General features: G+C 38.6%; 1 protein-coding gene across 1 annotated transcript in view; it reads left to right on the top strand.

Moving 5' to 3' along the window:
• The window catches only part of VIT (vitrin), a 94,426-nt gene extending 71,145 nt beyond the window's left edge, over positions 1-23,281 (top strand). Inside the window, exons 19-26 of the mRNA XM_082249454.1 lie at positions 3,664-3,726; positions 4,082-4,177; positions 7,072-7,137; positions 10,291-10,438; positions 10,874-10,977; positions 13,008-13,234; positions 18,495-19,008; positions 21,819-23,281. Of these exons, the coding sequence (XP_082105580.1) occupies positions 3,664-3,726; positions 4,082-4,177; positions 7,072-7,137; positions 10,291-10,438; positions 10,874-10,977; positions 13,008-13,234; positions 18,495-19,008; positions 21,819-21,997 (1,397 nt within the window). The 3' untranslated portion in view covers positions 21,998-23,281. The remainder of the gene's footprint in view (positions 1-3,663; positions 3,727-4,081; positions 4,178-7,071; positions 7,138-10,290; positions 10,439-10,873; positions 10,978-13,007; positions 13,235-18,494; positions 19,009-21,818) is intronic.
• Positions 23,282-25,923: the final 2,642 nt, after the last annotated feature.

Here is a 25,923-nt window from a genome sequence, read left to right as displayed (position 1 = left end):
AATATTTTATTATATCTTTTCATGTGACAACACTGAAGAAATTACACTTTGCTACAATGTAAAGTAGTGAGTGTACAGCTTGCATAACAGTGTAAATTTGCTGTCCCCTCAAAATAACACACAGCCATTAATGTCTAAACCGCTGGCAACAAAAGTGAGTACACCTCTAAGTTAAAATGTCCAAATTGGTCCCAATTAGCCATTCTTCGTCCCTGGTGTCATGTGACCCCTTAGTGTTACAAGGTCTCAGGTGTGAATGGGGAGCAGGTGTGTTAAATTTGCTGTTATAACTCTCATTGTCTCATACTGGTCACTGGAAGTTCAACATGGCACCTCATGGCAAAGAACTCTCTGGGGATGTGAAAAAAATAATTGTTGCTCTACATAAAGATGGCCTAGGCTATAAGAAGATTGCCAAGACCCTGAAATTGAGCTGCAGCATGGTGGGAAAGACCATACAGTGGTTTAAAAGGACAGGCTCCACTCAGAACAGGCCTCGCCATGGTCAACCAAAGAAGTTGAGTGCACATGCTCAGCGTCATATCCAGAGGTTTTCTTTGGAAAATAGACGTATGAGTACAAACATGAGTGTAACACCATAGGGGTCCTGTACCAATGAGACAGAAGCTTATGGATAATTTCTTCAATCTTACACAAAATTGAAGATACATGAGAGAGCTGTAGGATTCTTTTTTTCTGATCATCAGACAATTTTTTCTGATCATCAGACGTCCCCCCCCCCTCCCGCCGCCTTCCGTGTCTTTGCTCGGGGCTCCCGTCCCACCGGGAGCCCCGAGCACCCAGCCGGCACGTCCGCTGGCTGGATGGAGTCCCGATGAATGCCTGAAACGGCATCGATCGGGTCTCCGATGACGTAACCCGGAGGCGGCGTCCATGACGTCACTTCCGGGTTACTGTGCTGCAAAAGGCGTCAGTTTTAAAAAACGGCTGTATACAAAAATGTTGTTTTCGGCGTTTTGCATACAGGGAAGTGTAGTGGAGGGGTCTAGGGTCTTTTAGACCCTCGATCCCTCCATAAAGTGTACCTGTCACACATATTGCTGTCACAAGGGATGTTTACATTGCTTGTGACAGCAATAAAAGTGATCAGATTTTTTTTTTTTTTAAAAACCTGTAATAAAGTTGAAAAAAAATAAAAAATAAATAGGAAAAAAAAAATGTAGCCGCCCCCGTCACCGTTAGCTCGCGCACAAAAAAAACGTATATGCAAGTCGAGCCGCGAATAAAATCGCTGTTCAAACCCCACATGTGAGGTATTGCCGTGATCACCAGAGTGTGGGCAATAATTTAAAAAAAAGAGCTACACTCTACCTCAAAACTGGTAACCGTTAAATAAATTTAAAGCGTCGCAGATTGAGATCTCTATTGACCGTAGTTTGTCGCCATCCCACGGGGGGGCGCAATTTTAAACCGTAACATGTTGGGTATCTATTTACTCGGCGTGACATCAAATTTCACAATATACAAAAAAATGGGCTAACTTTACTGTTTAGTATTTTTTAAATGCAGTGAAATGTGATTTTTCAAATTTTTTCCAAAAAAATGGCGTTTTAAAGACCGCTGCGCAAATACCGCGTGACAAAAAATTTTGCAATGATCAACATTTTATTCTCCAGAGTCTTTGCTAAAAATATATATATAATGTTTGGGGGTTCTAAGTAGTTTTCTAGGAAAAAATACTGGTTTTAACTTGTGAACAAAAAGTGTCCGAAATAGGGCTGGGGCTTAAGTGGTTAATGACAATTTGACAAATATTGTAGATATGCAGAACCCAATTGTAAAACTAACCTATATAATTGAGAGATACCTTTGTTTGGAGGTTCAGACAATGAGAGGCTCACACAAGAGGGTTTCAAGGGGATAAAGTTCATCATAGGAGCAGAGTGACTTTACCAGGGAATTTATAAAAAGTGAAAGTTGAGTGTATCTCCATTGATCCATCTTTTGAGGGGCATTGAGTCCACTAATTGCTGGAAATTATTTCAGACTTGAACCTCAGGTTACATGGTATAGTAGGAGAGGTTGTTCTGAAGGCCAGTTCCAAAATTGCCATTCTGGAAGGCCCAAGAGAAAAAGTAATGACCCAGCAGTGGGAGTTATAGTGAGTTATGAGGACATTGCTGTTATGAGTGCATGTAACCTCAAGTAGTTAGGGATAAAGTAATGAAAGGAGAAGTTTCAGGTGAAAAGGGTCAGTATTTGGAAGGTATCCAGTGCACCTTGCTTAAATCATCGTCACTTAGTTGGAATTCTACATTGACCCATCTGTTAGAGTGACATGCATATACCCAGTCAATGATCCTGGTGATGCTAGCAGGCTAGTGGTAACATATGAAGTTAGCCATCCATTCAGTTTGGTTTGAGTTGAGGTATCAAAAGCTGTTTGTGTTTTTAAAAGCAGATATTTGATAAATATTAAAAATCAAATTTATGCAGCGCTAGCATCAGTGTTATTATTCAAGTGAAAATAAATATTAATAAATATTCAATTCATCACACTCAAATTATACTCTATAGGTGATCAAAGTAAAGTGCTCAAGTGCTGTGGATTATAATATAAGTCCATATAAACAATTAATGCCAAGTAAATATAAAAAGTCCTTAATCGTGATCCAAAGTAAGGTGCTGGAGTGCCAAGATATACAAGGTGCTTCAAAGTGATAAGGTGCCCCTCTTGGTTCCCCACTCACCAAATTGCCAATATATTGAAGCCTTGAATAGTATTGCATAGTAGCCCTTATTGCCAGGATCTTTTAGGGAAATTTCTCCATATGGTCTTCGATAAATAAATGGGTCCGCCTCCGCTCTGCGCAGCAGTTTCTTGCAATAAAAGTTTTTATTGCAAGAAACTGCTGCACAGAGCGGAGGCGGACCCATTTATTTATCGAAGGTCATTTGGAGAAATTTCCCTAAAAGATCCTGGCAATAAGGGCTACTATGCAATACTATTCAAGGCTTCAATATATTGGCAATTTGGTGAGTGGGGAACCGAGAGGGGCACCTTATCACTTTGAAGTACCTTGTATATCTTGGCACTCCAGCACCTTACTTTGGATCACGATTAAGGACTTTTTATATTCACTTGGCATTAATTGTTTATATGGACTTATATGATAATCCACAGCACTTGAGCACTTTACTTTGATCACCTATAGAGTATAATTTGAGTGTGATGAATTGAATATTTATTAATATTTATTTTCACTTGAATAATAACACTGATGCTAGCGCTGCATAAATTTGATTTTTAATATTTTTCCTAAGGTTTACTTAGTGTTGCAGCAGCTGCACACACCTTTATATATTTCACATATTTTATATATATTATTTATTCAGTCACATATTTATCTTGTAGCGCGGGTTTAAATTAGTTTTTCACAGATATTTGATAAAGTTTTATTGGTTCCTGCTTGATAAAGAACATAATAATAAATGCATGTGGGTTTAAAGTAATTATTTATAAGTTCTTAAGTTTTTTTTTTGGTCTACATCTATTAAATTTGTACTGTGGATGAAAACTTATATAAGGATATTTTAATGTTTCCACCAACTTGAGTTCCCTAAACAATAGCAAAAAGCATGATGCCTACTATTGGTTACATTTTATTTTGGTGAATATAGTCAGCGTGTGCTTCTTTTCAGATTCCAGAAACACTGACACTGACACAACCAGGAGGGTTGCTGAAGAGGTGGTAGAAACGAAAAGTAAGTACATTATACAATTAGGTTCCATACCTAAATAATACAATATATTTTTTTCTTTAGTTCTCAACATATTTTGTTGATTATAGATAGCGTTTCAGAGTTCAGCTTTAGGAGGGCTAGCCATAGGCCATTCACCAAAATGAAGAACAGATCTATTATTATTTAATTATCTTTACAAACACTCTTTATCAGACAGTTGGATACACAACTTCCTTACCAATTCATTAGGTACAAAATTGGCCTTTGTGTCCTATTTTGTTCAAACTTTTGTATACATTGATAACATCTATATTTCTTATATAATACAATTATGCATGTGCTGTATTGGTCACTACATCTTCTTTTTACATTGCAGTTCCAGTTGCAGTTCCAGTGCCAGTTGCAGTTCCAGTTAAAACGGAAGTTAAAGTTGATGTAGTACCTGATCCATGGCGAGGGTTTTCAGAAAGTGGTATGTTTCTTTGTAGACTACCAATTCCTACAGAAGAGTTGATGCCATTTTTTTATGTTTACCTGCTGCATAATTGTGTTTTTCCATGGTTGTGACATGGAAATATCAATGCTCTGCCTGTCAGTTATTCCTAGAAGCACCTATAAAAAAAAAAGCCTAGTAGTATATTCATTTTCAAGAAATTATTATGATTTTAATATAACAATAAAATGCAATATACCACCATTAATATGGAATCATATGGTATGTAACCGATAACAATAATAAAATGAAAGGGTACATTTATACGTTGTGAGACAAAAAGTATAAAGAGATATTTCAACGTATGAAAAATGGTATAAAACATTATAGGAACATGTGAACATTTTGAATTCAAAGTAATACATTCAGCTTAACAGATTGAGCTGTAGGTGAAAAAATTATAGATTTCTGAACTTTTTGAAAAGAATCATGAAAGAAATTACTTTTAATTATCGGGGATATATTATATTGCAAAGTTTTTGTTGAATCCTTCTTCGGATGATGTGGGCCAATGTATAGAGTGTGTGGGTTAAGGGGGATAGTATATGGTAATGGATCCCAACTTAAGAATGATAGATAACTGGGGTAAAGGGAAGAGATATTGGAGAATGGGTGATTTAGGGTTAAGAAGAGAGTTAGGTGCCTTAAAAGTTAGAAAGGGTATGGGACACTATGAGGGAGATGGAGAAAGTGTTACAATCTAAGATAGATAATCTTTAGTTTTAGATATGTTTGCTGGATGTTTAAGTGTAAAGAGAGAGGGTGATGATATCATATCAAAAACTTGAGGATAAGAAAGATTGTCAGAAATGTCAGTGTATAGACTCTCCATCTCGCAAAAAACTAGACTAGAATATTATAGTAGTCAATTAAGATCTGATTGTATGGGTAAGGTTACAAGGGTAAGGATTCTTGAAAGTGGAGCCAACAAATCCAGGTTCAGGTGAATTTGGAAGGTTTGTCCTTTGCTATGCTTTTTACCTCTTCCATATCTGCCAATTATCATACATAACGGTACCAGTCTGTGAGTCCTGGTGTCGTAGAGGTACTCCATTTCGAGGGAATGCAGCATTTACAAGGTGTAGGGCTAAAGATCTATAGCATGTAGATTTTGGGAGAGATGAGTGGTGAAGTAGATATTGTGCAGGAGTGTAGTCAAGGGTGTATGTGGTGATCTTTGTTATTGTTTTATGTATTGCTTTCCAAAAAAAAAAAATATATATATATATATATATATATATATATATATATATATAATGTATTGAAGAGTCTTCTATCCAGCCAATGGGATGAGCTTTAGGCATCCTTTTTCTGGTCTCCTCTGCTTCATCATTGCAAAAAGACTGTTATGAATTCATAAGAATTCATCTATTATCAGATGGTTTCATCTAAGAGTTCATTCAGACAAAGCAAACCAAATGGCATGCAGAAATAGCAAGTCAAAAGGTTGGTAGCCTCTGATGTGATGTCATGCTAGCTAAACCATAAACATTTTTGAGTATAAAAAGAATGCCGGCACATTAAAGCTTCTTTTTAATGCAGTTTATTCAAGCAAAGGCAGCAATATAAACATGGAAATGCTTTTCCATGTTCATATTGCTGCCTTTGCTGGAATAAATTGCATTAAGTAGAAGCTTTCGTGTGCTGGCTTTCTTTTCATATTCATAAATGTTTTTGGACGTTATAGCTTGAGCACCAACACTCAGCTCTGCATTGGTTCATCAGCGGTTTGAGCTTGGATCCTGCCTAAACCATTTCCCTTATTGTAAACATTTCATTGTAAAACAAATGTTATATTTACAATAAAATAAAACAAAATATTACTTTACAAAAATAGAAACATAAAAAAAAAAAATGTACCCAACCACATTTTCCTGGAAAAGTGCAGTCAGTCTAGGAGGAAAATACAATTGAATTTGATCAGATTAATTTTATTTTTGTTAATTTTTTTTTGTTTTTTAAAGTCACAGACTGTTTGATTCTATTAAATCTGTGACTAATTATGACTAATTATGTGTGGTGGACATTAAGGAGGAAATACAGATACTTTTTGAAAATTGGAGTATTTAAAAAGTATAAGGGTATCCATAATAACCAATCAAGTTTCAGTTTTCATGTTATTTGCACATAATAGGTGTACTTGTTTGCAGGGAAACACAGATTTTACTTACCCCTGGTATTTTATTAATGGCTACAGACTACTGGATAAATGGCTAGGGAATTCAGAAAGTGATTAAATATTAAATAAGCTGTCAGTGGAAAGTGCCAGTGTTGGTTATAAGCAACATATAAGTCTTTAAGACAAAAGAAACTGCCATTTTATTGTACCTCATCTTAATGATGTTATAGATAACAACATTGTAAAAAGAAAAGCGTAATTGCATATACCATTACTCATTCTGAATAAATATATTTAACCATGTTATGTGAGTTTAGACATCTTTTTCTTAACTTATAATAGCTGTCAGCATTTGATTAATGTGTTCATCCATTCATCCGACTTTTCATATCCTTCCCAGACATTTCCATTGTCTTGTAACTAGGCTTTTCTGGAAGTTGTTTTAAAATACTTCATACTAGAACAGACAATTTTCTTTGCAAATTACAGTTTACAGGGAAGAATCTTTGCCCTGCAAGAAAAGATGGTCCTTTTTAAAGTCTTTATAGCAGCCTTTCCCTCATAAGTGAAATTAATATCCTTTGATACTTTAGAAATGTGCCTATTATTGATCTTATGTAACATCTGACCAGGAATTCTCAGCTATTTACTACCACATTATGCTAGGAAATTACATTCAGTACGGTCTTATTGTGTTTTGTGGAATAACTAAGTTAGAAAATTAGACTGATTTCTATGCATTCAATACTTTCAGGAGTTCCTGCCAAAGAAGAAGTGAACTCAAGACTACCAGTGGAAACAGTAGCCTTGGGAGGCATAAGTATGAGAACCTTTTATAAAGGGCATACAACTTTTAAGTGTTTAGTGTAATTATAATATTGCATATTATTAATTCAAGACTCTAGGTAAATACAGAACATCATCAAATGTATTTTAAAATACTGCTAGTAGAAGTAGACGGGAGATGAGTTATACGTAACATGGTGGGTGCAGAATTTAAAATGTGCAGCTCAAAGAGGAATTCCAGGCAGTTAGAAACACTAATTTTATTTTATTTTTAAATTGTCAAATGTATTTTCTTAATTCAGCTAGTGCAGGTAAATGAAATTGACTTGATTTCAGGCTCTGTTACTGCGCCCTGAGTGCCTAATCACAGCCTGGAGATAATAAGGCTACCTGGGCCTTGGTGGACTAAATGACAGAAATGACTATTGCATTGGTTTTATCATAAAGGCTGCATAACTAATACAGACAGTTTTATAACAAAATTATTAATAGTAAAATATCACTACTTACAGAGCAGGCTTTGCACCTTTGTTATATGAAGTTTAAGACATAGGAGCTAAATAATGTACAGTATCAAGAGCATAACATCCAAACAAGGCAAACAGCTTTCTTAACCAGATTTACTGCATCAGGGCAGCTCTCCTGAGCAGAATCACATATATACGCGATTCTGCACTTCCGCCTTCAGGTGGTGTGCGCCACCTGCAGGTGGTGTGCACTGCCACTGGCGGGCTGCTTTTTCTGTGATTATTTACAGCAGAAGCTGATCTGCAGGTGATGGTCACTGGATGTTCACCGACACCTGCCGATCGCTGGGCAGAGACACAGAACAGAGCTCTGGCTATGTAAACAAGGCAGAGCTCCTTTCTGGCAGGGGGGAAAGTATGGATTTTGGGTCTCTGCAAAGCAGCAAATAAAATAATCTCTTCCTTTAGTAAAAGCACCTAACAAAGTACAGAAAAACACTGGCTAGACACACAGTTAAACCCCAGCCTGTGTCATTAGTACAGTGACAGTGAATATTTTTAGCACTAATTACTGTATATGTGTCACTGGTTCCCACAAAGTGTCAAAAATGTCAGTGTCAGATTGTCCCCCACAATACTGCAGTCCTGATCGCCACCATTACTAGTATAAAAAAAAAATCAATAAAAATGCCAGTATATATACCATAGTTTGTAGACGCTATAACTTTTGCGCAAACCAATTAATATACGCTTATTGAAATTTTTTTAACCAAAAGCATGTAGCAGAATATATATTGGCCAAAATTTATAATGAAATTCGTTTTTCTTTTTTTATTGGATATGTTTTATAACGGAAATTAAAAAGTATTGTTTTTTTTTTTTGTCTTTTTAATTGTCAACCTTTTTTTGTTTATAGTACAAACAATAAAACGTGTAGAAGTATACTCAAATATATATCGTCCCTTGGAACATATACAATGGTATAAGTAGCGCAGGTATAATTGAGGAGAAATGACGTAGTTAAAACTAGTCACATCTTATTATAGTCCTTAAACGTCCATCAGTGGCAAAATTTCAAAACAAGGGGTTAATTCCTCCAGCAATAGTCCAATCCACCAAGTGAGAAACACCACCAAGTGTTGGGGTCACCACTGCTCTACACCTCCACCGATGTGATAATGGGGGGAATGGCAACTCACCAGAAGCTATGGCCCACCTATTTGCATAGGACAGGCAAACAAGCTGTTGTAACACAAATCCCACTCAGGAGCGATTACTGCTGCTATTACTGGATTTCAATCTCGGGTAATCACGTGTCTCCCTTCTCCTCCCGATAATTGCGGCTCAGTCTCACTGCTGCTGCCTGCAGGAGTAGCGTCTCTGGGCTGGCTCTGCGTTCTTCTCTCACAGCGGCGTCGGACTCCGAGTGTCACTCCACTGTCTGTCAGGTCAGGTGGTCACTCCGGCTGTACTGTAGACTTCTTCTTCTGCCTGCGGAGTGCGGACTGCAGCTTTTCTTCCACGGAGTTCGCCTCAGTAGTCGAGTCCTCACGCGCTCTCCTCTCTCTCAGCCGGGCGGGAAGTTCCGGGAACGGAAGGTGATTACGACATGACGTCGGGGCGGTGCACCGCCCCGACGTCATGTCGTAATCACCTTCCGTTCCCGGAACTTCCCGCCCGGCTGAGAGAGAGGAGAGCGCGTGAGGACTCGACTACTGAGGCGAACTCCGTGGAAGAAAAGCTGCAGTCCGCACTCCGCAGGCAGAAGAAGAAGTCTACAGTACAGCCGGAGTGACCACCTGACCTGACAGACAGTGGAGTGACACTCGGAGTCCGACGCCGCTGTGAGAGAAGAACGCAGAGCCAGCCCAGAGACGCTACTCCTGCAGGCAGCAGCAGTGAGACTGAGCCGCAATTATCGGGAGGAGAAGGGAGACACGTGATTACCCGAGATTGAAATCCAGTAATAGCATCAGTAATCGCTCCTGAGTGGGATTTGTGTTACAACAGCTTGTTTGCCTGTCCTATGCAAATAGGTGGGCCATAGCTTCTGGTGAGTTGCCATTCCCCCCATTATCACATCGGTGGAGGTGTAGAGCAGTGGTGACCCCAACACTTGGTGGTGTTTCTCACTTGGTGGATTGGACTATTGCTGGAGGAATTAACCCCTTGTTTTGAAATTTTGCCACTGATGGACGTTTAAGGACTATAATAAGATGTGACTAGTTTTAACTACGTCATTTCTCCTCAATTATACCTGCGCTACTTATACCATTGTATATGTTCCAAGGGACGATATATATTTGAGTATACTTCTACACATTCTCTTTCTTAAAGTAGCTGCGGTATTGTCTGTTTAAGGCTTGTTTTGAGGTCACTTGTGCACAGGGGATATATTTGTATCACCAGTAGAGGGCAGATTTGTGCTACACATATATATTTTTTCAAACAATAAAACGTGCAGTGTGGATTAAATACCACTGAAAGAAAGCTATGTTTGTGGGGAAAAAATGAAAAAAATTCCATGAGCATGCAATTGTTAGTTAAAGTAACGCAGTGCTGTATCGCAAAAAAATGGTCTGGTCATGAAGGGGGTAAATTCTCCAGAGGTCAAGTGGTTAATATAGCCCCTAAAGGGATTGAAATAGTACGTCATATATTCTACAGTTTTCTACACAGATTGTTTTACTGTTATAATGTTCTGTCATTTAATGTTGTAGACTGCAAAATAGATCTGGTGTTCCTCATTGATGGCAGCTGGAGCATTGGTAAGAGACGTTTCAGGATTCAGAAACTTTTCCTAAGCCAGATGGCGGATGCTCTGGATGTTGGCATTTCTGGACCTCTCATGGGTATTGTACAATATGGGTAAGAATATTTTCTTTATATACATTTTCTTTATCTAATAGCAGCAGTGTGGTTGTCTAAAATTGGTGATAACCTAGCTTAATATGTTTCATGGGGGTCCACTGATTGGCCACCAGGCACAGCTGCACCAGAATTTGCACTCTCCAGTCTTAGTAAATCAACCTTAATGACTTGCACCTCATGCAAAAATGACCTCACGCATGCACGGGCACACGTTCACTAGTACAAAGTTAAATGTAGTGCTTTCTACTAAAGAAATGGTTTAATAGATTAAGAAATGTAAATCAGTGCAATTTGTCTTCATTTTAGCTTAGCAACCCACTTGGCACGTAAATATTTTAGCCTCCTTCCAAAATCATCAATTAATTTTCCTCATGTACTGCAGAAGACTGTGTTTGTCATAGTTATGACAATTACTTGTTTTCCTTCCTTTAGGGATGACCCATCAACAGAATTCAGCCTTCGATCATATTTCAACTCTAAGGACCTGAGAAATGCCATTGAAAAAATTCCACAAAAAGGAGGATATTCTAATGTTGGTAAGTTAATGTAAACATAATTTTAATCACACAGTGGGGTTGCGTTAGTAAAACTGCACTCTTCGGTTTTAGTAAATTAACCCTAATCTTTGCTGGGAAGCTTGATTTCAGAAGTGATTCTAAATCCACAATTGTTTACAATATATTGTTGCAAACTGATCCCATATGCCAAACCAAGGCTTTTTTTCTGCAGGAACACGGGGGAACGCAGTTCCAGCACATCTAGCATTGCGTATATAAAATGGCAAGAGGTGCTGGGGTGTGCTGAAGGGTCTATTGATGCTGGCTACTGGGAAATCTATTGTTTCTGGCGGAGGGTCTATTGTTACTGATGTGAATCTATTGTTACTAAGGAGTATTTTGTTGCTCAGGGTCTACTGTTGCAGGGGGGATTTATTGTTGCTGAGGGCATCTATTGTTGGTAGAGTGGATCCATTGTTAGGGGGGGTATTTTGTTGCTCAGGGTCTATTGTTGCAGCAGGGGACTGTTGTTTCTAAGCAATCTATTGTTGCTGGGGGTATCTAATGATGCTAGGGGGGACTATTGTTGCTTATAGAGATCTGTTGTTGCTGGGGAGGTCTGTTGTTACTGGCTGAAGTGGATCTAATTTACTCCTTTCCTATTATCATTAACAAATTATACATACATACCATACAAATTATTTAGCACCACAAAATAATACTTGGTTCTCTAAGAGGGGCAGTACTGGGAGGTGGGTAGGTGTAGAACCAAGGGACGATGCTTGGAGGTAGGTAGTTGGTGACTTGGAAAGGAGGAGTACCTGCACCTATTTTCTGAGAAAAAAAAGCCCTCTGTAGCAAACAATATATTAATCTGTGGTTATGCTTAGGATTTTGAAAGTCACACATATATCCTAAAAACTTCAACAACGTTTTAAAGATGAGTTTAAGGATGTGCTTCTTATGTCCAGCTCCTCCCTCCACCATTATTATTGGCAATTACCATTTTGACAGCTAGTAATTGGTTTGTATGACACAGTAAGAACAGCGGTAAAAATGTAGCCAACCCTGTGTAAAAGGACACTTGCAGATTGTATGCAAGTGTCATTGAGTAAATACAATGAATCAATGCATTGTTTACTGTATTTATTATTTCATGTATATATGGTGTGACCTTTGATCTGTATTTGACATCACTTAAAAAAACCTTACAGGTTTTGTAAAAACAAAATGTATTCCTATTAAGCTCCTTTTTAACCCCTTTTAACAGTTAGTTCTCCCTATTTAGCCCAAATTAACTAATTTTTCCCCTTCTCTCTTTAGCTATTATTTTTCTGAAGTTTTTTTTGTATATTTTTTTTATCAATAATATTTTATTGTTTTCATTCCTTTTTTCACTGATATATAACAAGAAAGTGGGTAAAGTTGAAAAAAGGTCTTTATTTCATTTGGAGTGAACTTTGCCATACTTTAGACAAAAAAACATATGTAAAACATACATATGTAAAATAATATAAATATGTTCAGGTCCTTAAGGGGTATACAGGTGCAGGAGCTGAAGTGGGTAATAATGAAATACATGGATAAAACCATAAAACACTTCTACTACTCGTAGATGTACATATAAAACCAAATAGTGTAGCACTAATTACTAATAAAACCTAATAAAAGTCTGATGTAGAATTAATGGTAACAACACACAAGCAGTTCACATAATTTACTAAAAAAACACACCAAAATCATCAGTACAAGTGTAAATTGTAACAATCTTTAGTGACTGTGCAAACAATCATAGTGTACCACCTATATTTAGCCAGCCATACACACTGCAATTTGTGACAAATCTTGGTGAAAATAAAAAAAAAGTCCAAAAAGTATTTAGCCATTGGCTAAATATCGGTGGTTCACAATGATTGTTTTCACTTATAGTACAAAATGTTTAAAAATGTATACAGCATTCAACATATATGAAAAATCTGCAATGCACCAATACCACCATGAAGTGTCAGAAATCATATATCACCACCCTGTCTCATGATATCATTAGATCATTATGACTATCATTTCAGGAAAGGCTCTGTCCTATGTGAACAAGAATTACTTTTCTGATGCCAGTGGGAATAGAGGAGCAGCTCCAAATGTGGCTGTAGTTCTTGTTGATGGATGGCCAACAGATAAAGTGGAAGAAGCCTCTCGTCTTGCTCGGGAATCAGGAATAAATATTTTCTTTGTGACAATTGAAGGTGCAGATGACAATGAAAAGTCTAGTGTTGTGGAACCAAACTTTGTAGAGAAGGTAATTTATCCTTTTATATGTTTGTGTAGATCTAAAATGAACCACACAGCATAGAAATGGTGAAAACATATACCACTGTCTGTCATTAACTTATATTAACTAGAAAATACAATGTTCAATTATTTAGTAAAAAAATATATTTATAAATGTTTAAAATTTTATATATTTTTACTATTATATTATATTATATTTTTTAGATATTTTTATCTTTGAAATATAAAAATGTTTGATTTCCTTATAAATGTTTATTATATGAGAAACAAAAAAAAGGCAAACATCTGGCACTTGGATTTAAACTATAATAAATTGGCTAAATTAAGAAATGAATAAAATTAACTAATAAAGTAAAGGTATACTTACAGCTGAAAGTAGGAGAAAGGATGAATGCAAGTGGGAGATCATATATTTTGGCTCGTTGATCTGTCCATGTATGGAGTGAAGACTGTACTGAATAACCTGAGTGATTCAGTACAGTCTCCACTCCATACATGCACAGATCAACAAACCAATATATATGATCTCCCACTTTTATTTGTCCTTTCTCCAACTTTCAACTGATGTTAGTGTACCTTAATTGTATTACTTAAGGTGGTTCTAGCTACAGGGAATGTTTACCATAATGCACTCAATGCATTTAGGTGAAAAATGTCCCTGAATTTGTTTCAACACACACACACACACACACACAGCCCAGCTCGTAAGTGAGCCTGTAGGTGCTCCTCCATAGGAAGCAGCTTTCCATGGTGGCACATAGAGAAGAGGAAGAGCCTAGACCACCAGCTTGAAACCCTAGAAGAGGGGGTTTGGGCGCTCCTCTGTGCAATACCATTGCACATAGCAGGTACGTTTTATTTTTTTAGAAAATAAAAGTGTTAAGCTTTACAACTTCTTTAACATTATACGTTTCTTCATTTAACCAATTTATTATAATAATTCTAACTGCCAGGTGTTTTCCTTTTTTGTTCCATGTATGTATGGACTAATCCCTGTCTGGACTCTTTCAGAATTTTAGGAAAAATAAAAAATATTAAGTAGCGCTCTATGATCAGGATCTGAAAATTGTAGATGTACGAGAGCAGTCAATGAGAACCATGGAAAAAGGCAGTAATTTATTATACCAATGACAAAGTCATAGGGAAACTATTGAAAGATGAAAATTAAAATTAAAATTAAAAAAGCCAACGATATCACTAGAAGACACATGGGCATGAAGGGGCTAACACCATCCAGGGGGCTCGCTGGTGGAGCATGGAAGGGTGCCACTGACCATGCTGTGAAGTGTAGAAACCCGGTCTGGAGGATGTGCTCCCAAGACTGGTGGCTGAAGGCTTCCATCCAGGGGATGGTATTGCCGCAGAGTGCAGGAGGATGTGGGGCTGCCCTAGGCTAAGCCGAGGGTCATGGATGCCTGCTCCAGGGAGCCTTGCCGATGACTTTGATAAAGCACATGCGCACGAAACGAGTCATCACAGCAACAGATAGCCTGTGTTTCACATTGGCTCATGGGCATTCATCTCCCCTGCACACCTCCGGCTCGCGGCTGACGTCACCAGGGCGTGCCTGACATCCCTGCTCAGCTCGGCTCCCCTGGTCTCTGGTTTTCATCTTTGCCAGGCTCTCACCCACAATCGGCAAGGCTCCCTGGAGCACGTATCCTTGACCCTCAGCTTGGCCCAGGGCAACCCCATGTCCCCCCAAGCTCTGCGGCAATACCATCCCCTGGATATAGCCGTTGCCTTCAGCCACCAGCCTTGGGTGCACATCCTCCAGACTGGGTTTCTACACTTCATAGCATGGTCAGTGGCGCCCTTGCATGTTCTACCAGCGAGCCCCCCAGATCGTGTTAAACTCTTAATGCCCGTGTGTCTTCTAGTGGTATCATTGGCTTTTTTCATTTTCATTTTAATTTTCATCTTTCAATTGTTTTCTTATGATTTTTTCATTGGTATAATAAATTACTGCCTTTTTCCATGGTTCTCATTGACTGCTCTCCTACATCTATACAATATTCGGATCCTGATCATAGAGCGCTGCTTAATAGTTTTTCTTGTTCATGTCACATTTCCCCTAAATGTTTTTGGCAACTGCGTTGGCCCTGGATCATTAACTTTTCTTGTACTGTGATATAACATTGCAGGACCCACAGTTTTCATAGCGCTATAGGAATTATGGTTTTTTTTTAGAATTTTAGGCATCTTATATTTCTATTTTTGCTCCGGAATCCACAGTAGCTCCAGCACTCCGGAGTTTTTGATTTATTATATAAGGATTCTCTTGAGCACTGTTAGTTTTCTAAAGAGTGAGCACAGTAGTAGTTTTCTTTCAGGCATGCTGTCTTTTCTTGAAATCTTGGAATGGAGCTGTATGGAGGGTGGGAGACAGAGACATGAGTCACTCCTCTGACCCATTCACTTTTAGGTGTACATTTTTCCTTGACCTACTGAACTCTGTACACGACAGGATTTTTTCAACAATAGGTATGTATCGAAAGGACAGTGGGTAAAAGGGGCCTAAATGTCCACCTGCTTGTTAGTTGCAAAAATACTAAATTATCATATGCAATATTTAATATTTACCTGAAAAATATATATTGTTTCATTTTTTATTTTACCTGATTGTAATGCACAAAAAAATGTACCTTAAAGTTCACATTGATAAGAAAAGCAAAGAGAAACAAAAGACTTTATGTATGTAAAATACCTAAAATATCTGTGCTTGTGTCAGAAGCAGTTGGATTCCAGCCATCAGCTGGCAGTAGTAACTTTCAAGTGGACTTGTTCAGAAACGTTTAAGATGCTTTGCCACTTATAAAAGTAACTTCCTCAGTTCTACATATAATTCCACTATATCATCTCAATCTTGGGAATCTGAAAAAAATTAACACCTTTAGCCATGTAAATTGAAGGATTAACACCTACTGCAGACTTTCTGACATGTGGGGTTGGATTATATTATAAGTATACAGTGGGTACGGAAAGTATTCAGACCCCCTTAAATTTTTCACTCTTTGTTATATTGCAGCCATTTGCTAAAATCATTTTAAGTTCATTCTTCTTCCTCATGAATGTACACATAGCACCCCATACTGACAGAAAAACACAGAATTGTTGACATTGTTGCAGATTTATTAAAAAAGAAAAACTGAAATATCACATGGTCCTAAGTATTCAGACCCTTTGCTGTGACACTCGTATATTTAACTCGGGTGCTTTCCATTTCTTCTGATCATCCTTGAGATGGTTCTACACCTTCATTTGAGTCCAGCTGTGTTTGATTATACTGATTGGACTTGATTAGGAAAGCCACACACCTGTCTATATAAGACCTTCCAGATCACAATGCATGTCAGAGCAAATGAGAATCATGAGGTCAAAGGAACTGCCTGAAGAGCTCAGAGACAGAATTGTGACAAGGCACAGATCTGGCCAAGGTTACAAAAAGATTTCTGCTGCACTTAAGGTTCCTAAGAGCACAGTGGCCTCCATAATCCTCAAATGGAAGACGTTTGGGATGACCAGAACCCTTCCTAGAGCTGGCCGTCCGGCCAAACTGAGCTATCGGGGGAGAAGAGCCTTGGTGAGAGAGGTAAAGAACAACCCAAAGATCCCTGTGGCTGAGCTCCAGAGATGCAGTCAGGAGATGGGAGAAAGTTGTAGAAAGTCAACCATCACTGCAGCCCTCCACCAGTCGGGGCTTTATGGCAGAGTGGCCCCACGGAAGCCTCTCCTCAGTGTAAGACACATGAAAGCCCGCATGGAGTTTGCTAAAAAACACCTGAAGGACTCCAAGATGGTGAGAAATAAGATTCTCTGGTCTGATGAGACCAAAATAGAACTTTTTGGCCTTAATTCTAAGCGGTATGTGTGGAGAAAACCAGGCACTGCTCATCACCTGTCCAATACAGTCCCAACAGTGAAGCATGGTGGTGGCAGCATCATGCTGTGGGGGTGTGTTTCAGCTGCAGGGACAGGACGACTGGTTGCAATCGAGGGAAAGATGAATGCGGCCAAGTACAGGGATATCCTGGACAAAAACCTTCTCCAGAGTGCTCTGGACCTCAGACTGGGCCGAAGGTTTACCTTGCAACAAGACAATGACCCTAAGCACACAGCTAAAATAACGAAGGAGTGGCTTCACAACAACTCCGTGACTGTTCTTGAATGGCCCAGCCAGAGCCCTGACTTAAACCCAATTGAGCATCTCTGGAGAGACCTAAAAATGGCTGTCCACCAACGTTTACCATCCAACCTGACAGAACTGGAGAGGATCTGCAAGGAGGAATGGCAGAGGATCCCCAAATCCAGGTGTGAAAGACTTGTTGCATCTTTCCCAAAAAGACTCCTGGCTGTATTAGATCAAAAGGGGGCTTCTACTAAATACTGAGCAAAGGGTCTGAATACTTAGGACCATGTGATATTTCAGTTTTTCTTTTTTAATAAATCTGCAACAATGTCAACAATTCTGTGTTTTTCTGTCAGTATGGGGTGCTATGTGTGCATTCATGAGGAAGAAGAATGAACTTAAATGATTTTAGCAAATGGCTGCAATATAACAAAGAGTGAAAAATTTAAGGGGGTCTGAATACTTTCCGTACCCACTGTATATATATTATAAATAGAAAAGGTTGTTTTCACAAACTTTTACATCTCCCTTCCTTTTTTCGGGCAATCAACATCTGCCTTAAAAGTATTCCATTGTGATTGGATTAAGGTGACCAAGTTACCTGTGTACATATAGATGAATGAGTGGCAAATGTTCAGCATTACGGAACACATCCAGTTAAAGTGATTAACTGCTACTAGCTACTACCATGACCTGGATGAATGAAAACCTTCACACGTTAGAAACAACAATACGAAAATGATTAATTGCAATATACTGTAGGCTTATATATTCTATATACATTTATCAGCCACTTTATTATGTACACCTTGCTAGTCCCGGATTGCCTTTAGAATAGGCAATGGGATAGATATGGTCAGCAACAATACTCAGGTAGGCCGTGGCGTTTAAACAATGGTCCATTGGTACTAAGGGGTCCAAAGTGTGCCATTAAAATATCCCCCACACCCTTACACCACCACCACCAGCCAGAACCATTGATACAAGGCAGGATGGATCCATGCTTTCATGTTTACACCAAATTATGACCCCATCATCTGAATGTTGCAGCTATCTGTGTGCTACCACCTAGTTTTAGCCTAATTAGTGTAGCGGTATTCATTCAAACTAACAGTCATCTTTTCTTTTTTTTTTGCAGGCTGTTTGTAGGACCAATGGTCATTTTTCCATCAATGTTCCCAGTTGGTTTGGTCTCCATAAAATTGTGAACCCAATGGTGAAGCGTATGTGTGATATTGATAAGTTAGTCTGTAGCAAGACCTGTCTTAATGCTGCTGATATTGGGTTCATCATTGATGGATCCAGTAGTGTTGGTACAGGAAACTTCCGCACGGTTCTTCAGTTCATAGCTAATATAACAAGCGAGTTTGAGATTTCGGACACAGACACAAGAATTGGAGCTGTACAGTATACATATGAACAGAGGCTGGAGTTTGGTTTTGATAAGTACAGCACAAAGCAAGATGTTGTTAATGCCATAATGAGGATCGGCTATTGGAGTGGAGGCACAAGTACAGGAGCAGCCATCACATATGCAACTGAACAGCTATTTAGCAAATCAAAACCAAACAAGAGGAAGATCATGATTGTAATAACTGACGGTCGTTCTTACGATGATGTCCGGGCTCCGGCTGCAGCTGCTCATCGAAATGGTAATTTATTTCACAAAAAAATTGTCATTATTTTTACTTTATCATCCTGAGCAAGTTAAAAAGTGCATACACTGCAAAATATTCAGCATTTGGGTTACCTTTAGTTGGTTGTAAGTCAAGCAGTATAGGAACTCAATTTAAAGGAGTTCAGAGCATTCCACTTTAAAATATCAGCATTGTAATAACAATAAAAAAAGTCAGTTATATTTGAAAATCCAATTTAAACGTACTTGAAAAAGTAAGTTTATATTGTGATACAGGGGCTGATTTATTAACACAGGAGATTGCAAAATCTGGTGCAGCTATGCATAGAAACCAATGAGCTTTCAAGTTTGTTGTCAAAACTTAATTGGACAAGCTGAAGTTAGAAGTTGATTGGCTACCATGCACAGCTGCACCAGATGTTGCACTCTCTAGTTTTAGTAACTCAACCCCACAGTGCAGAGGCGCAACTAGAGCCTTCAGGGCACTAGTGCAAGAAAACATGAAGGACCCCCCTGACCCCCGCCCTTCCCTCTAAGAAATAACATTTCTAGTCATATAATTGTAATCACAAAAGTCCCCCCTTACATCAGAGTGCACAGAGTTCCCCCTTTATATCTGAATACACAGAGTTACCTTTTACATCTTATTCCACAGAGTTCTCTTTACACCTGTATCTGCAAAAGTCCTCTTTATATCTGAATCCACAGAGTTTCCAGTTACATCTGAATTTGCATAGTTCACCTTTACATCTGAATCCGCAGAGTTTCCCCATTCACCTGAATCCCCAGAGTTCCTTTTATCTGGATCTGCAGAGTTCCCCTTTACATCTGAATCCACAAAGTAGCCCCTTACATCTGAATCCTCAGAGTTTCCCTTACATTTGAACACGCAGATTTTTTTTTACACTATAAGGGGCGAACTTGCAGACTCTGATGTAAGGGAGCACTCTAAAGACTAATTAAGGGGGAACACTGATGTAGGCAGGGAACGCTGCAGACTTTGGTGTCAAGGGTAACCAGAGCCCCCACTTACATCATAGTTACCAGTATTCCCCATTAATCAGGGTTCCCAGAGCACCCCTTACATCAGACTCTGCAGAGCCCCCCTTAAAGCAGAGTGTTCAGAGCGCCCCTTAACATTACATTTTACACAGAGTCCCTCTTACATTGGTGTACTCACTGGGAGGCAGAAGAGAGAAGGGAGGAAAGGGAGAGAATTAATTTACAGTGGATGGATGGTGAGCTTATTCAGGGATTGGTAGTTGGCACCTTTCCTTATCTGGCTGCTGGGCTTCAAATTTCCCACCCATGCATCCCATTTTGTGAGGCACAGCACTGCCAGGGAATGTTGGCAGGGCAGACACTTGAGAAGAAGGTAGTGCGGGGGGTGGGGGGGTGGGAGGGAACCATCAGCGCTGGCTCTGTGCTGCATGAGAGAGAAATTCTCAGCTCAGAGTCCTGCAGCCAGCAACCTCCTTGGGGAGCCACAGTCCGGGCTCTTGGGGCCCTCCTACAGTGACGGGATTCCAGAGCCCAGGTTGTAAGTAAGACCTTTGCGACCCTGGTAGTTCCACCACTGTCCAAGTGTCATTCACTTGCAATGATGCACCAAAACACTAAGACAACTCTGCAGCACACTGTAATGCACTAGTAAAGGTGCATTATGTTGCATTTATTTGAATGGTCTGCAAGCTACAACACATGATAATGTGCAACATAAAATGCGTTACACAGCACATCAGAATGGAAAGCTGTAAAGGGGGCCTCAATGATGAAGAGAAGTAGCAATATACAGCAAATGAGAATCTCTATTATGTTTCTATTTCCCCCTGTTTGATAGCTGTCAGGCACCTAACACACATCGAAATACAATACATTTTTCAAAGAGTTAACTTCTGACAGATTAAATTACTACTTAGCTGCAGTGCTTTTTGCAGAGCCCTTGTACCCCACTGATTGTTTTAAATGTTCCCAGGGCTGGAGAGCCCTCCCCTGGGCTCCTCCCACTTGTGAGGGCAAAAAGTCACATCTTTTCCATTTTTAAACATGGAACCCAGAGCCGCCGCCAGCCAGTGCGAATGTGCGGAATGGTGCGCTGCAATTATATCATCGGAAGCTGTCTAAAACGGCAAAAAAATAGCGCCTCACCGCCGGTTCTCCCCTATAGGGAGACAGGACGCCTCCTAGCACAGAGTGCACCGCACACACCTAACCACCTGCCAGGTATTCAAAAATAAAAACAAACTAAGCAAGAAAGGAGAGAAAGAATGGAAAGTGAAAAGGAAAGGGAAAGAAAAAGGGAAAGATATAGCCTGCCAGGTCCAAAAGAAAAATAGAGCTGACCTCCCCCCCCCCCCCCCCCACCCCCCAGCCAGATCTGTATACCATAGTAAGAGGAGCTGCAGATTTCGTTCCTAAAGAGGAAACACTTAAAAAAAAGGCCCATTAAGACCCGCAGTTGAGGGCTCCCAGGCTATTTAGCTCATTTAGCAGCCCGAACACTGGGAGAGGCCGAACCCAGACGGCTACTGCCTTAAGGCAGAGGTGGGAGACATAATAATGCTTTCTTCATCACTGGTGTGTGGAGGTATGAGGGGAAAAAAAGAAGAATGGGGGGGGGGCAGACCAACAACTCCTTTTTATGCTATTCACTGGTCCCGAGGGAGTGGTCAAGAGGCAGAGATGTATTACTAGTATGCTGCCATGTTGGCGTCAGAAAAAAGCCCTGCTTAACTGGATTCTTTATCTGAAAACGAGAATTAAATTACTTTTCAAATCATATCTATGCAAAGAATTCTGCTACTAACATTCACATTTTATTCACAGGGGTCATTGCATATGCTGTTGGTATCGCCTGGGCAGCCCAAGATGAACTAGAATCCATTGCTACGGATCCAGATAAAGAACATTCATTCTTTGTGGATGAATTTGACAGTCTCTACAAATTTGTAGGAAAAATTATTCAGAATATTTGTACAGAGTATAATTCTCAACCAAGAAATTAAAGTATGCGTTGGTTAAAGTAGTTTCATACTGCTTGGATAACATGCTTTCTGGCATTGAACAGAAAATCATCTACAACAAATTATGTATTAATTTAGAGAGGTCTGTCTTTGACTACAGATATTCTTGTGTCCTGACTCTTGATCCATGACACGCTAATGTTTTCTTTCCACCTGTAAGTTGCAGCCTCAAACCACACTTAAGGTGTGAAAATAACTTATAATATGATCATCACAGTACAGTATTCATAAGGCAAATCTTGGAATATTCAATATAATCTGGCTATAAAGTCAGCTGGTATTACCTGACCTATTGGCCTGCTTAGCATGCAAAAGTAACACTTTATTAAAACAGGTCACAGGCAGTTTTGTTACAGAACATTGACATCTATAGAAGTTTTTTTTCCAGGCTTAGCAATAAACAAAGCACAAATAAAACATAATTGTAAGTAATATCATTATGTTAGTATCCAATGCTGCCCTCTAGTGTCGATCTACTAATATACATCATAAAAACAAAGCTTTATTTACAAAAGCTATCCCAAAGCATCATATATTTTAAAGACAAATATATGTCAGATCAATATTTTCTCTTCCTCCATTTTATGATTTCTTCATATTGGTGGGTTCACATTGCAAATAACTTTGTAACTGAAGAAGAAAAATGTTGTTCGTTTGGTGCAAGAGCTATTTTCTGCTCTTCCATAAGTGATAATTTTGTAGTCATCTAACAGCACAGTGCCATGAATTTTGGTCCTCATAGGGTCACATGAAACAGTTCTAAGCAGTTGTACAGACTAAGCAGAACTGTATAAAATGCACATTAAATCTGAGTTTTAGAGGGGGGAAGTCATAAAAATCAATATGGCAAATCAGTGAGACGTTTTGAGTTTTTTGCAATTATTTTGTATATTTTAAATAAAAAAAGTCTTTACTTAAAAAATCAGAAAAACTATATATTTCAATATAGTTTGTACAGTTTTAATATTATTCTATTTTCATTATATGATATAGCATTTATACACAGCTAAAGGTGTTTTAGTGCCTCATATACTGTTCCTTTACTTATAAAATTGTTTTGTATATAAGAAAACTTTTTACTACTTCAAATCTGATGCAATAGAAGTGCAGAGTTTTACAACACAATCAATGTTTGTGACGTATGAATTATGAGACAGATAGCAATATTTACTGTCAGTTTCCAGGGGCAAATATTTTGTGGGATCATCCAAACTGTTTTTATCAAGTTAAAAAGTAATTTCAAAGAAATAAAAAGCTACAATATTACTGTGTTATTGCTGGAATAAATGCCCATATACTGTAAAATTGTCTTTGTAATATCTTGTGTGTGTCTCTTAGTTTGAACACTTTTCCCTGTTCGCAAAAGTTATTTTGAAGAAAATGCTTTTTTTTTTTTTTTTTAAGAAGGTATTTTTACTTGTTAGTCTTCTTGCAATCATGCTTTAGAATTGATTCAAACATGTGTTGTGAAGTGAATTAAGGCCAAAAGGCCTGATTTACTAAACATAATTGCACAAGAAATCACTATGAAGACAATAGTTACACTTGCAGTAGGGATTCTCATGAGCATGCGGACATACTTACACTTGTATTTAATGCATACATTGTAGATCCAGTCTGCTGTATGTATAAAACATCTAGATAATCTGTGCTTTAAATTCTGATAAGGAACACTGAGGAATGTGTTATGATCCTACTCTGAATCTGAATAAAAACTATATATACAGTATATAATATGACAAGCAGCATAACTGCTCACTAAGGTAAACAAAGGAAAAGCTAAAAAAAGACTCATATGCTGTTCTTCTGGAGCAAATAAGGGAGTTTTTTTGTAAGGAAGCTCAACTACAGGTAAAGGAAAAAACATGCCGCAGGCACAAAAAGATGGTTTAACAACATTGCTCTGGATATTGGGCTTGGCCTAGTCTAAGCCTGCTCACAGTATACACTGCACAAATATGCCTCAGTCCTTGTGCCAACAAAATGCTCCCTAAGGCCAGCCATACATGGTTTGAATCTGGGCCAGTTCAGCAGGAACCGGCCAAGATTTGAACTGTGTAGGCAGGTTGAATGTACCAAGTTGATCAATCGCAACATCGCTAGCAGCTGCTATAGCTGCTATAGCTGCTAGCAATAATCGCTGTCTTCTCCTGGCAGGAACAACTTTCCCCGCCCGCCCCGCCCCTCTTCCCTGGAAGCAGGCAATAGCCCAGGAGGGATTCACCTGTCAGCACTGTCTGTGTTGATGGGGGAATTGTGCAAAATTCTTTCCTGCAAGCCATGTATTGCTACTCAAGTGTGTATTACACAGGCACACATAAGCCTAAAATATCATCTTTAAGAGAATAAAATAAAACATGGACTGTATTAGCTCTTTAGCTTTGTCTAAGCCTACCTTCAAGAAGAACTTCATTAACCACTTGCCTACAGTACACTTTCACCCCCTTCCTGCCCAGACCGATTTTCAGCTTTCAGCGCTCTCACACTTTGACTGAGAATTACTCAGTCATGCAACACTGTACCCATACAAAAATTGTGTCCTTTTTTTCACACAAATAGAGCTTTCTTTTGATGGTATTTGATCAATACTGGGTTTTTTATTTTTTGTGCTATAAATAAAAAAAGACTGAAAATATTGTGAAAAAACGCATTTTTCTTTGTTTCTGTCATAAAATTTTGCAAATTAGTCATTTTTCTTCACAAATTTTGGCCAAAATTTATACTGCTACTTATCTTTGGTAAAAATAACCTAAGTAAGTGTATATTATTTGGTCTTTGTGAAAGTTATAGAGTCCACAAGCTATGGTGCTAATCATTGAAAATTAATCACACTTGCTCACACCTGATGTACTGAAGGCCTATCTCATTTCTTGAGACACTAAAAAGTCAGGAAAGTACAAATACCCCCCAAATGACCCCTTTTTGGAAAGTAGACATTCCAAGGTATTTAATAAGGGGCATGGTGAGTTTTTTGAAGTTGTAATTTTTTCCCACAATGCTTTGCAAAATGAAGATTTTTTTTTTTTTTTTTTTTTTTTTTACAAATTGCCATATTAACAGGTTATTTCTCTCACACAGCACATGTATACTTGCAACTACACCCCAAAACACATTCTACTACTCCTCCTGAGTATGGCGATACCACATGTGTGAGACTTTTTCACAGCCTGGCCACATACAGAGGCCTAACATTCAAGTAGCAGCATCCGGCATTCTAGGAGCACAAATTACACATATAATTTCCTGACAACCTATCGCACTTTTGAAGGCCCTGGAGCACCAGGACAATGGAAAGGTCCACAGAATTACCCCATTTTGGAAAGCAAACACATAATTTAGGAGGCATAATGCGTCTTTTCAACATATAATTTTTTTCCACAAGTTTTTGGAAAATGTGGATAGAAAATGAAAATGCATTTTTTTTTTTTTTAACCCCCATAAAATGACCCCATTTTGGAAAGCAAACAGCCCAACGTATAATTTTTGAGGCATAATGAGTCTTTTGAATATGTCATTTTTTTCCACAAGTTTTTGGAAAATGTGGAAAGAAAATGAAAACACATTTTTTTTTACACAAAGCTGTCCATTTATGCAATATTTCTAACACATAGCATGTACATAGCAAAAATTGCACCCCAAAATACATTCTGCTATTCCTCCTGAGTATGGCGATACCACATGTGTAACACTTTTTCACAGCCTGGCCACATACATAGGCCTAACATCCAAGTAGCGCTTTACACAAAGTTGTCCATTTATCCACTTTAAGACTGGGCCTATTTTTGACACTTGGTGTTTACAAGCTAAAATCATTTTTTTTGCTAGAAAACTACATGGAACCCCCAAACATTATATATTTTTTTTTAGCAGAGACCCTAGAGAATAAAATGGAGATCGTTGCAATATTT

The sequence above is a fragment of the Pelophylax lessonae genome (genome assembly GCF_965119305.1).
Source record: "Pelophylax lessonae genome assembly, chromosome: 3".
NCBI classification, from domain to species: Eukaryota; Metazoa; Chordata; class Amphibia; order Anura; family Ranidae; genus Pelophylax; species Pelophylax lessonae.
This window is presented reverse-complemented; position numbering and strand designations above follow the sequence as displayed.